The 14,449-nt window shown below is 36.9% G+C and overlaps 1 protein-coding gene across 1 annotated transcript in view; it reads right to left on the bottom strand.

Moving 5' to 3' along the window:
- Positions 1-8,739, bottom strand: part of CAPZA2 (capping actin protein of muscle Z-line subunit alpha 2) — a 33,262-nt gene extending 24,523 nt beyond the window's left edge. Inside the window, exon 1 of the mRNA XM_003771543.4 lies at positions 8,607-8,739. Coding sequence (XP_003771591.1) covers positions 8,607-8,645 — 39 coding nt within the window. The 5' untranslated portion in view covers positions 8,646-8,739. The remainder of the gene's footprint in view (positions 1-8,606) is intronic.
- Positions 8,740-14,449: the final 5,710 nt, after the last annotated feature.

Below are 14,449 nucleotides of genomic sequence, written 5' to 3'. Positions count from 1 at the left end.
TTCCTGACACCATGAATTTTCAATGTGTCTTGCCCATGCTTGGAATGTTCTACCACTTAGTTTTTCTTCAAGATGAAGCTAAAAATCTCATCTACAGGAAGCTTTCTCTGAACTTTCTTTATTCTATGGCCTTCTTTTTATTGATTATTTCCAATTTACTCTGTATATAATTTGTACATACTTGTTTTTCTGCTCTATCATTAGACTTTAAGCAGATTAAGAGCAGGGACTTTGCCTTTGTCTTTCCAATACTTATCACAGTACCTGGTACATATTTGGTGTTTTAATAAATGATTACTGACTGATTCTTGGGGGTGGGGAGGTAGGGTAGAGATATAAGGCTAAATGGGCAATAACTTTCCCCTATAATTATTATAATCTTTCTACACTTTTGGTAAAGATACTCTTAATGAATTGCTGGGGTTCATCTACTGGTGATGAAATTCTTCAAGCTTAACTAAGTGAATCTTTGAATTTACATGCAAAAAGTCTGACTTCAGGCTGTATTAAAAATCTTTTCATCTTGGAAAGATCTTTTAGAGTTTGTTTTGAAGAACCCAAGTCACCTTCATGCCATGATAACACAGAGAACTATAACAACTGTTTTTTGTGGAAGATAAAATATAGTTTAAAAAAAGCCTAGGACATAACATATAATTTGACCATCTGTTCATTATCTCATGCTACATGTCAGCTGAACACTACATTTTTCTGCAATCCACAAAGAACATAGGGCTCATTGAGAATAGGAATTTGTATGATAAATCATACTACCAAAACATAATATTAAGCAATCATTAATATTATACTTGATACTGAGGATGATGGTTAACTTCCCATAAAGTCTTGCAAGTACATATATTTAGAAATGATCCTCTGAGATCATTTGATTCAACTGCTTATTTTACAGTTAAAGAAATTGAGGCACAGAGAAATTAAGTGATTTGCTAAGACACAGGTGACTGGCAGAAATAAGGTTTGAATCAGAATTTTCTGACTCCACATCCAGCACTCTTCATTGTACCATTGAGAGGAACAATACTAAGTGAGCTGCAGGATGATTAATTTTTTAGGGCCACAGTAATTCTTAAAAGATTACATTTTAAGGAACAGAGGGATTGCTATTTGCTTCAGTAGAGGGTGCAATGGTAAAGTGCTAAAACTTTTGTTTACATCAGGATTAAGTTTCTTTGTAAATAAGCCATCATTGATAATCAACTGTATTGAGGTAGTGATTATAAACAGTTATGTTCATCTAGGCCTAATAAACACAGGGTTTACTCATATACTTAAAATTAGTACCATCAATTTTTTTCTTTAGTAAATGTATCATTTCTATAGATGTAAACGTGATCGTTACATGACACAGTGGAGAATATAAGGGCCTGAGGTTAGAAAGACCCATCTTCCTGAGTTTAAATCTCATCTCAGCTATGTGATCATGTGCAAGTCACTTACCCTGTCTGTCTCAATTTCCTCCAGTTCCTCATGAACTGGAAAAAAAAAAATAATAATTGGTAAACCATGCCAGTATCTTTGACAAGAAAATTCCAAACAGAGTTGGACACAATTGAATAGCTCCAAAGGTCTACTTAATCAAGTATATAAGTAGAATCTAAAGTTTTATATAAATAAGACCTGTTCTTGTCCTCAAAGATTTAAAACAGGGAAAATAAATGTACCCCTCCTGAAATTATCTGAGCCTCAATTTCCTCAAAGTAAAATATCTTGATTTTCCATCTGTCTAGATTATAGAACTTGTGCATTCAAAGTTGTATTAAAAATAAAGATTAAGATAAAGCTCTTTGAAATGATTATGATGCAGCAATAGTAAAATATGTTTGTGATTGGATTGTAACCAGCACCACCATCTCTATCTCAAAAATGCACGAAGAACTTTGACCAAATATGAAGTTCTTTTGATTATGAAACAATTCCCACCTCTACTTTCACCCAAATGCTGGCTACACAGCACAAGTATTTTTCAGGGCCTCCCTCTTATATTATTAGCCTTCCCCCCAAATATAAATTCATAATTCATTAAAAAAAAAACAAAACTAACTTGAGCATCTGTATAAAAGGCACAGTAAGAAACATGAAGACCAATGGCCAATCTGTGCATTCAAGAAGCACATAAACTAGCAGGGCAGAAAAAGTATAGACATAGTGACAATAAAAGAAGTAGTAATATTTTTTCTTGTTTTTTATTTAATATTTTATTTTTTCCCAATTATGTGAAGAGACAGGTTTCAACATTCACTTTAAGATTTTAAGTTGTAATTTTTTTCTCCATCCTTCCATTTCCTCCCCCTTCTCCAAGACAGCAAACAATCTCCTATAAGATATACATGTACAATCATTTTAAATATATTTCTATATATTAGTCATGTTATAAAAGTCACAACAAAAGAGAAAACCGCAAGGAAAAAAAAAGAGAGAGAGGAAAATAAATAGTATGTTTCGATCTGCCTCCATAATTCTTTTTCTGGATGTGCACATCATTATCTTTCCCTATCTATTGGAATTGTTTTGGATCACTATATTGCTGAGAAGAGCTAAGTCTGTCACTGCTGATCATCACACAATGTTGATGTCACTACAATGTTCTCCTGGTTCTGCTCATTCACTTAACATCAGTTCATCTAAGTCTTTTCAGATTGATCATTTCAATAAATGTAAACATGAAAATTATGTGCCATAGTGGAGAGGATGAGTGTCTGGAGTTAAAAAGAACCATCCGAGTTTAAATCTCATCTCAGACACTTCTGAGCTGTGTGTTTGAGTGCAAGTCTGCCTATTCACCATATAAAATAATAGTATTCCATTACATTCATGTATCACATCTTATTCAGCCATTCCCTGTTTGAAGGGTACAAACTCACTATCAAATTACTTGTCACCATCAAAAGAGCTACTATAAACATTTTTATACATGTGGTTTTTTTTCCCCTTATAAAATGATCTCTTTGGAATATAGAGCTAGTAGAGGCACTACTGGATCAAAGGGTATGCCCAATTTTATTGCCCTTTGAGCATAGTTCCAATGCTCTCCAGAATAATTGGTTCAGTTCACAACTCCACCAAAAGAAGCAGTAGTAATATTATAATGAATAATAACATGTTCTATATCCCACAATAGTAAATAATTCAGTAGAATTCCTTCCTTCAGTTATTTGTATCTTCAGAATTGTATCTTCAGACATTTAATAAATGTTTGCTGAAGTTGAAATATACAAAGCATTATAAGAATTTAGAGCATCAAATTTTTCTTTAAGTTGGATTGAACAGGAACTCTAGTAAGAAATATTTTAACAGGCTCTTAAAAGAATGACTGAGATTTTTATGAACAATATTTGGGGACAAGAGTAAGGAAAAGAGTAAGAAAAGTTTTGGCCAGGAGAGGCAAGAAAGTACAAAACACATTTAATAAACAGCCAGTATTCCCACAAGAGGAGATAAGGGAAGTGCTTTATAAAAACTTAAAAGTACTATGTGTGAAAAGTGAAATAGAAGTGATGAGGTTGGAAAGTAGATTGAAAAGAAATAGGTCTTTTACTTCCAGGCCAAGGAAACCAGAAACTACTCAATAGTTAGCAAGAGAATTTCAATATCACAGCATTTGCTTTAGGAAAATTAATCTGGTGGCGGTATAAAGATGATAAAATAAGAAAAGTTCTGGGAGACTAGAAAAGAGGCTATTTGTTATAGGCATAAGATAATAAAGACCTGAAGTTGTGGTAGTAGACAATGGAAATAAAAGCAATAGATTCAAAAGGAGATAGTGATACAAGACAACCATTAATTACAAGAGAACAAGGGAAATGGAAACATCAAAGATGACTTGAAGTTTATTAGTCTGAGGGACTGGTAGCATTAATAAAGATTGGGAATTCTGGATAAAGAGCTGGTTTTGGAGATCATGAATTTGCTTTTAGATACCTAAAGGATATCTAGGTAAAATTGCCTAAACATTTAAAATGTGAATGTGGATTGATGAATAAAAAGTAGAAAGAGAAAAGGAACCTTTCAGTTTTTATTGAAGACACTTTATTGAATTTCTTCAATAATACCACTTTCACAAAAGTGTAATTAGAAGACTTGATTTGGAAGTCAAGAAGAGCTGTTTTTGAATCCCATCTTACCGACATTAACTAACTGACCCTGAGCAAATCATTTAATTTCTTTGGATTCAATATTGAAAGTCTCTTTCAGTTTTAAATGTTTGACATGGTTCTTTTTGTAAGCCTAAAGTCACAAACCTTCAAATAAATTGAAACTGTTTCACACGCTTATAGAATAGAGGTGACCCTTGATAGTCTAGGAATTGATGGATTAAAATTGTATTTAATTTCTGCATCTGAATGCAGTAGTGATTTTGGCAAACAAAGTTAGTACTTCCATCAACATGACCCAAATCTCATATTTCCATGGTTACTTTTAGTAAGAGAGAAGATACCCAGAGTCTATTATATCCCTCTGCTATAACGTGGCAGTTTAAAAGAATCTTTAAAGTAAGGATTATGGACCTTTTTTATTTCATGAACTTCTTTTTGGTCTGGTGAAGCCTCTGGATCCCCTGTCAGAATATTTTTATGTGCATAAAATAAAATACATGGGGTTATAAAGAAAGCTAATTATATTGAAATGCAGTTATAAAAAATATTTTAAAAAACAAGTTCATGGACCCCAGGTCATAGTCTTTTCTATTCAACAAGCTATCTTTGCTATGGCCACCTATGTTCCTTCTTTGAAATCTCCCATATGTGGATGTTGTAGGTCTGGAAAATTTCAAGTTAGACACTTCCAGTTTCCTTGTTGACTGCCACTCCCTGATTGGCACCTCAAAGGTAAGAAAGCAGTCATGCTTTCTTCATGTAGTCATGCTTCATATAGTCCTGAGGGCTATATGAAGTACCTAAGTAGTCCTTAAAAGTGGACTTAGGAATCCCTGTGAAGAACTATGCAATTTTTTTACAAGATCAATCTAAATTCTGTCTTCCTGCTATGACATCAAGATCAGAGTACTCCCTCTGATAAGATCCCTAGTAGTCTCTCTTTTTTGCTCTTTTTAGTCATAGTTATGTGTCTGTCATGGGGAAGTAGGTGGGATATGAGCCATGGGGGCACAGGTCACTGTCACTGATCCTGCCTTAGTTTGGAAAATCTTCATCCAACTGTGAGAATCAGTGGCTTGCTAGTCCTGTTCCTAGAATGTCTTTTGCTAGGACAAAAAGGGCCTAAGTCTTTCATCATTTGACTGGATCTTTTAATTCTATGAAGGCCTTTTAATTCTAGCAATAACCCCCAATAAGCTTTTGCTTTTATGTGGTATTACTGAACAAAATCTATATACAACCAGAAAAATTACTGCAAAGGGTCGAAGAAATATTCTTAAAGTGCCCAAGTAGGGCACATACTATTATAATGTGAAATAAAAGTTACGATGGATGTTGTCACAAGTAATTTTTTAAAATTTTTATTTGTAATGCTATTTTATTTTTTCAAATACATGCAAAGATAATTTTCAACATTCACCTTTGCAAAATCTTTATTCCAAATTTTTCTCTCTCCCCAAGTCAGCAAGCAATCCAATAGATTAAACATGTGCATTTCTTCTAAACATATTTCCACGATGAATAACATTTTTAAAGGATAGCTTTGAAAACAATTATAGAATATTAAATTACTAATTACAGAAAGCAAAACTGTTTTAACTTACAAATTAAAAAAAAAAAAAGAAAAGATTGCTTTCTCTTTGGTCAACAGAAGGCATGACAAATAAAAGCAGATAAAGATAAAGGTACTGTTTTCAGCTGACTCACAATGATTTTTTTTTTTTTTTTTTAAGGGAAGTACCTGAAATTACTAAAGATAACTTTGTTCTGAGAGGAGTTCTTGTACATATAAAAAGTAAGCTTTCAATTCTGGAAGACAAGTCAAACCTGGAACATAAGGTTAGGAGGCTCTGTCTGACAATTCATTTAACTTTTCAGAGATCTGGTCAGGCAACTTTCTCAAACTAAACTATTCCCTGAAGCTGTCTCTACTTTCCCCAAATCTCTGGTCTTCACAGAGCACATTTTTGTATTTACTTGATTCAGTCATATATTAGTTATTCATCTGTGTCACATCCTTCAATAGATTATAAAACTCCCAAGTCCACGAGTAGATCTTTTCTCTAAACTTTTTCCTCCTACAATTAGAGGTTTTTAATTTATGAATTGAATTGCTCTTATTTGCTGATGTGGCATCAGTTATCATTACTGTTACAATTACTTTATTTTCTAAGTTTAAAAGTTAGGATAAAATAAACTCAAAGAAATAAAAACTCTTGAAAACTAACAAGCAGAAGTAGCAAAATAATTAAATAATCCAAGTGATATGAATTTAGATAAGGAATTTCCTGAGAGGACTTCCCTCAACAAATACAAATCAGGAGCACCTTGTCTGCAATTATTGTCTCAAGAACTGCCTAGAACGCTGAGAAGTTAAAGGAATTGTCCGGTGTCACACAGCCAGTACTATCAAAGGTGAAAGAAACTCAACAGCCACCCTAACCCTAAAAACAATTCTTGACTGAACAGAGCTTTTTTGATTCCTTCTAAAAATAATAAATTTCAATCCCACAAAGCCAATACTCTTGCTAAAAATGTTAAGCTGATTCAGATAACTGACTGATCTGGAAAAAAAAATACTTTTGTTTAAACATTTATCTGAATTTAATTGAATCTGAGCAATTACAACGTTTTTTGCAAACCTGTACTAAAGCAAGTCTATACATTTATTTACAGAAGATTATATTTTTAACAAAACTTGAAAATTATATTTTTTCTAATGTAAAGACTAAATTCACTCAAACCAAATTTTGTAATTTCTTTTTTGATGCCAGTTAACACACACGCTCATATAATTTTATTTTATTTTATTTGTTTTAAAGCCTCTTTATTATATTCAATTGTTTTTCAGTGGTGTTCAGCTCTCCATGACCCTATACAATTTAAGTGTTGGAGTCTTATTCATGGAGCCTTCTTGACTTAGCTGCCTTCAAACCCTCTTAAATAACACAACTAATTGGATTTCTCATATAATTTTAAAAGAAATTTGCTACTTTTAAAACTTAAAATACATGACAATTCTATCCATATTACAAGATCTTCAACTATTTAGTTTCTGAGAAATCAGAATATATTTGAAGATTATTAATGATTTCCCAAGATAGGACTAATGTAAAGATTTTAACAACAGCTCTTCTGACTCCAAATGGAGGATATTTCCACTCCATTTTAACTCTAATTTTCATGGGGTATAATAAAAGATAACTGTTTTCAATGATTGAACCTCCCTTCCCAATATTCTACCTGCAAACATTGAATAGATAATGCAAAACGCTAGGTATTTAGAGACAGACTAGCATTTCTGTTGTTATTCAAGTCTCTCGCTTCTTTTTTCTCCTACTTTTGTCATTCATCAATCATTTCCATCCCAGAAGTAGCAAGGAAGATGAGACACACTACAGATGAAGTTTTATTCTGCTTAGGAACTTTCACACCGTCTGGTTAGCAATTGGTTAAGTAGATAGAGACTTCTGAAATTGAATCATATCCTTATTTGTGCATTATATTGACTGATTCTTGGTTGGACAGAGATCATACCAATACTCTCCCCAATTCTGCTAAACAATCAAAAGTAGTTTTTTTTTTTTTTTGGGGGGGGGGGGGGGGAAGGGTGGAGAGGAAGATTGTCAGTTCCCCTAAACAGCCAGATAACTGCAGGCATTTAAGTCTTTTCAAATGCAACCGTCTTTGGTACGGCAATCTAGCTACTTATTATAGAAAGTTTGCCGGTCTTAAGTCCGACGCTGCCAGAGCACCATCCAGGGGCCAAATACAGCAAGGGTAGCGGCCCTGTTTCCCCCCTTTCTGAGACAGCAGGACGACCCACTACCCATGACCCCGCGGTGGTGCCGTCGGGAGTTAGGGGAGGCTGCGGGAACGGGGAGAGACAACACCTCTCAAACCTTCCTCCACCCCAGCAACTCTAAGCACGGAAGTCCCACGTCTGTCCGGCGCGCCCGCCAACTCGAGCGGAAAATAAACCCCCCCAAGAGGAGGAAGGTGAACAAGCCGATGCCCATTAGGAAAGCGGGGGTGACGCGAAGGGCCGTTCAGCTGGAGGGGCTCATTTCTTCGGCGCCTCCCGCAGACCTCCTTCCGGCTGGCACTGCCCTCGGGCCGCTCCCCTCTCCGGATGCCACCTTCCCCTCGGTCCCCGGGGCTCCGCCCGCAGCCCCGGCCGGAAAGCAGAGCCCCGCCGGAGCAGCGGCCCCGCACCCCCGCGCCTTAGGTCCCTCCCCGGGCGGAGTGCCCCGTCCCGACTCCAGCTTCCCATTTTCACAGCTTACACACCCTACATGGAGCGGAGGCAGCGGCCGAGCGGCCTCGGGCTGACTGACAGGGGCAGCGGCCGAGTCAGGCGGGCAGGCAGGCGGCGGACTCTGCTCCCGAGTAGCTGGGTTCCGGGAAAGCCCCTTCCCCTTCCCCTTCCCCACACCCCGGCGCCTCAAGACTCCAGGCCCGGAGGGACTCCGCAGCCCTCACTTCTCCTACCTTCTCCTCATCCGACAACTGTTCCTCCAGATCCGCCATTTTCCTTCTGGCGACAAGCGGCGGCGGCGGCGGCGGCCACCTGACTTCTCTCTTCCCGTACGGTCCCTGGCGCCGCGCGCCCCCGCAAGGGGCGGGGCAGGGAAGCGGAGGCCTGCAGTCGCGCGCCTGCGCCTGCGCCCTCTGCTCCCTGCCTCCTTCCCCCAGCTAGCGGCCGCCTCCCTTCTGCGGAGAGGGCGCGCGGGTGGGCGCTCCTGCCTCGGGGCTGGCTTGCGAGGGGAAGAATGGAGCGGCTCGGCGGGGCGGAACTATCCGGGGCTGCCTTTTTCTATTCCTCTCGGAAAGCAGACACCTAGGTTCCCTCCCCTCCCCCACCCCCTTTCGCTCGGCCAATGAGAGCGCTCTCGTGGGCGGACTTGGTGCGGGCGGATGTGCCGGGAGCTGCCTCGGAGTGGAGGAGAGGCGTTGATTGCCTTAAAAGGACTGGAGGAGCCAATCTTTTTTCGTCCCCAGCTCTTTTCAAACCTGCTGCGGGGGCTCTTTTGCGTCCAGCAGACGCCCTGGGGAACCGGCCCATTCTGGAGCATGGCGGTTTGCAAAAAATAACGCTTAGACCTGCTCCCGAGCTTGGTCTTTGCTGACAGTTAAAATCTCCTTCGGTGATTGTAAAGTCAGCAAATATCGGTTAAAGTAGCAAATATCCTACTGTGTATCAGGATTAAAAAAAAACAAACAAACCCCAAACCCAGCAACGGCTCTCAATGAGTCCCATGCAAATAACCGTGTCAAAATGAGATACATCGGGGATAATCTCGGAGAGATAATCTTCCTAGCGTTAAGGTAAATTTAAAGTCAACAAGCATTTATGAAACTCCTACTATGTGCCGGTAACACAAAAAAAAAAAAAAAGACAGTACAATCCTTTCCCTCTAGAACCATCCATTCTCGAACTCCTACTATGTGCCGGTAACACAAAAAAAAGATTTAGTACAATCCTTTCCTTCTAGAACCATCCATTCTCGAACTCCTACTATGTGCCGGTAACACAAAAAAAGGCTTAATACGATCCTTTCCCTCTAGAACCATCCATACTCCTGAGGGTTGGGAGCGAAAGCAACATAGAAAACACTGGTATCTGATGCGTGCTAAGTATGTGCTAAACTGGAAATTCAACTGAGTAAGATTGAGTCTCTCCAAGTCTGTCTAGTAAGGAGATAAGGCTTTTTTTTGCAAATAAAAACAATTCAAATTAGAAGGTGAAATTGTATGTGAAATATACAGAGAAGTATTATGAAAGTTCACAGGAGGGAAGAAACTCTTGAAGGGGAGGGGCAACCAGAGAAGTCTATATTCAGGAAGTGGCATTTGAGCTGAAATAGAACCTTCAATAAGTGCTGCTGACTGGCTGATTTGGGTGTTGAGAGGTTTGTAAAGAAGGTGAGTTTCAAAGCACAGGAAATCAAGAGCTAAGGCATATTTGTAAGGATAGCCAAGTGCTTACAATGTTCAAGTTGGGTGGGATGGTAAGGAAGAGAATGGAGAAATGTTCTCACCAAATTTGACCTCAGAGGTCAAACAATCCAGTTAACCCATTACAAACCCCTCCCCCACCTACAACATCTCTTAAAAATAACAGCCTTCCCTTGAAAACTTGAGGTGAAAGGAAATTTATACTACCTTCTCAGGGAAGAAATCCATTCTACTTTTGGATAGCTCTGCTAAGGGAGTTTTTCCTTTTATCAAAACTAAATCTATGGGTGGTGCAGTGGATAAAACACCAGCCCTGAAATCAGGATGACCTCTGTTAAAATGGGACCGCAAATACTAGATATGTGAGCTTGCCTTTCCCTCCTAAAAAGAAAAAAAAAGGCTGAACACACCTCTCTGCAACTTCCATCCCTTTAATTTCTATTTCTATCCCTTTATTCCACTTATAATATTTAATAGCTATGTGACCCTAAGTATTAATCACTTAATTTCTCTGATTCTCATCTTTTCCATTGTTCAACGGCAGTTATGATTGAAACACCTCCCTATGTTGTTGTGAGGATCAGATGAAACAATTTATATATTTTGATATCTGTAAAACCCTATAAATGTTATCTCCTCTTATGACATTGGTCTTCAATGTAAAATAAAGCCATAAAGGTAGTCTGAAATCAGATTGCACCAATCTTTGAATGACAGTCTAAGAAATTTTACACTTGTAGGTGAGTGATAAAACCTTGATTTTTGGATGTGGGAGCAGGTTCTTGATGGAAAGGGAGGGAGAGAAATGAAAGGAAGGGAGAAAAAAATGAAAGCAGGGAAGCTAGCTAAGGATACTATTATAGTAATACAAAGGACTGGACTAGGTAGAGTGATAACAGTAGGAGGGAACAGATTTTGAGAAGTAGGATGATCAGGATTTGGACAGATTGGATGAGGTGGGTGACAGAAAGGGAGGCTTTCAAAGGACAGCTAGAATGATGGTAAATTAGAACACAAATGCTAACTAATAAGGTTAAAAGTTTCACACTGTAAGACAGTTTTGCTATTATTCTTTGGCTATAGAATTTATTAATAGAATTTAATGGATATATGGCTATATTTTAAATATAAATAGCCAACTATTTAAAAAGGATGGAGAAAAGAATATAAATTGATTGATGAAAAACCATCACCACTGACATATGGAGATAATATGTATAAAAGCATTAAAATTTTTTTTAGCATTTTTTCAGCTTTTTTTAAAAGCAACTTTTAATTTGCAACTTTATAGTTCTTTGAGGTTTGAAACACACTTATTTGTAACCTTACAAGATACATAGAATATTATTTTCTTCATTTTACAGAGAAGAAAAACTCAAAACAGCAGGTTATTATTATAATTACAGAGTGATTATTTCTTGGTCACACACAAACATCAAGGGAGGTCATAGTATTTTATTAATAAGCTCCCATTGATGCCTTCATTTTTTAGTTTACTTTTCATTATAAAATGGAAGTTCAAATTCTGGATCTACTGTTTATTAGATGTGTGATACTGGGCACATTATTTTAGCCTCCTTGTGCCTCAGTTTCTTCACCTGGAATACCTCACAGTATTTCTGTGATCAAAGTATTTTGTAAATCCTAGGAATACAGATAGATGCTGTCCTCCTAAAGGTGAAGGATTTATACTGACCTCTATGTGCTCTTAACAATTCTTGTGAAAGGTTGACCAGGATTGTGAGTGAGTTTTATTGCTACAGAACAACAGCCAAACTAATTCTTCCACAAAATGTTGAAACCCATATCATCGTTTTTCTTAGCTGTGGGCTCTTATTTATGATCTTTTCAGTCATCCAGTATCATTGGTATCCCATATATACAGATGTAGGAGTGAGAAAGAGAAACATTTATGTGTATATTATATGAGGCAACATGATGTAATGGATAAAAGGCTGACCTTGAAAAAGTCAGGAAGACTTGAGTTTCAGTGTTGTCTCTGACACATATTGGTTATGTGACCATCGGTGAATCATAGTCTTAATTAAACACAATTGTACTTTTTAACTCAGAAAATTCAAATGGGAAAATACAGAAAATAGGGCTTGGATTTTGAATTGCTTTGCCTGAAGATTTTTCCTTCAAAAGACATGGTATGGGCTATGTTGGTGATGACGGGACCCCTCTTGTGGGCAGTTTGCTTTTTTTTAGGAATAAAGTTACCCAGAAAGAAGGAAGCAAAACTAACAGAGCTCAAACTCACAAATCAGTACTGTGCTCTAACTAAATAATCTACTTGTCCAAAGGTAAAAACACAAGCAAAAAAAAGTGAATAAACTGCTGTTTATCCTTAAAATAACTTCCACTTAGTGTTTTTCAGAATCAATTCTCACAACTGTATGAGAGATGTGTAATTATTATTATCACATTACCTTTGTGCATATATAGTTAGATATCTAATTATACTTCTATATCTATCTATCTATCTATAAATGTATAAAATCTAAGGGCAGCTCTGTGGTGCCAGGCTTGAGATCAGGAAGACTTGAATTTTAATGTGGCCTCAGACATTTACTATTTGTGTGATCCTGTTTGCTTCAGTTCCTCAACTATAAAATGAGCTGCAGAAAGAAATGGCAAACCATTCTAATGGCTTTATCCAGAAAATCCCAAATAGGATCACGAAGAGTCAGCCATGATTGAACAACAATATATTATTTGCATTATTAAATTTTATTTATATAATAATATGTTTTTATTAGTTATATATTATCTTATTATATAACATCTATTATATATATATGTATGTATATATAAATTTGCTCATGGGTCACTTAACTAACTACACCTTGGACTTATATCCTAAATCATAGGATTAGAAGGACCTTGTCCTCACTTTTTAGATAAGGAACCTGAGGACTTTGATTAATCTATCTGCTCAAGATCCTAGAGGTAGAACCAGGCATAAAATTTCCAATTCCAAATCCAGTAGTCTTTCCATTGCAGCACACTGTTGCTATTCTGATTCTATGAACACATTTATTAGACTTTCCAGAAGGTCAAATAACTGAAAACGAGTTTTAGTAAGGCAATTAGTAAGTGGGAATATGATGATACTAGTTTGGGTGTGGAAAAGTAAGTACTTTTTTGTCTTGAAGACAATAAAATGTAAGCTCTTTCTGAATAGGGATTGTTTCATTCATTTAACTTATAACCCCCAGTAGTTAACTGGCACAGAATAGGTATTTAATAAATGCTTATAGATTGATTTGCCTATGTTGGTGGATAAAAATCATTATTTTGTCATTGGTCAATCCTGGATATAAGCTTTAATTCTGTTCTTTCCCCTAAAATAAAACTTAACAAAAACTAATTGCCTCTTGGTTCTATTAACTTCAGAAAGTGCTCAAAATATATGTTTAATCACTCTTTGTGACACGAAAGCATGGGAAGGATTATCTGATAGGTAGCTAATCTAATGATTCTGTCAGTGAACCTAAACAAACAAAGTGGAAAGGATTTTCACCAAGGATTTTTTCTCTTAGATCATTTATGGTGTTTTTGTGACATCCAAGAAGATCAGAAGATTTGTTTCTTTATGTTTGGATTTTACTCCTTGTTTCCTTTATCAGATCTGTTCTCTTATCACAGCTAATAAGGACCCAATAAGGCAAACATCTTTTACCCAGCAGATTTTCAGTAAATTTTGACCAACTTCCCCTCTTCCTAGTAGCCTCACCCATATCTGATAATATTTTGCAATAATTTGAGTCAGAGTGTATGTAGACTTTACATTCTGGTCTCCATGGTGATACCAGCAGTAACATATAGTTCTTAACATGCCTTTCTGTACAGGACCACTCCCACCCCTCTCAGAAAATTTAAGAGACTCATGAGATGAAGCATTCTTCATTATTACTAAAATTCTTTTCCTTTAATGTTCTTTGCTGGCATTCTCTACCAGAACGGTTGGAGAGGAGTCTCCCAAGGGCTTGTGCTTCTTTTAAAAATACATTCCAAGAGTCTCTTGTATTTGGGATCTTTTTGTTGATGTTCACTTATTTCAGCCATGTCTAATTCTTTATGACTCCATTTTTGCTTTTGTTTTTGTTTTTTGGCAAAGATAGTGGAATGGTTTGCCATTTCCTTCACCAGCTTATTTTACAAATGAGGAAATTGAGGCAAATAAGATAAAGTGATTTGCCCAGGATCATACAGCAAGTAAGTGTCTGAGGCTATGTTTAAATTTAGAAAGATGAGTCTTTCTGACTTTAGTATTGGCCCTCTTAAGCCTCTGTGTCTATTCTTCCTCTGTATCTCATTTGTATAACATGATTACTATTTTTATCTTAACTCTCCCTCACTTTTCTTTTGAG

Source organism: Sarcophilus harrisii, chromosome 5 (assembly GCF_902635505.1).
Source record: "Sarcophilus harrisii chromosome 5, mSarHar1.11, whole genome shotgun sequence".
NCBI lineage: Eukaryota > Metazoa > Chordata > Mammalia > Dasyuromorphia > Dasyuridae > Sarcophilus > Sarcophilus harrisii.
This window is presented reverse-complemented; position numbering and strand designations above follow the sequence as displayed.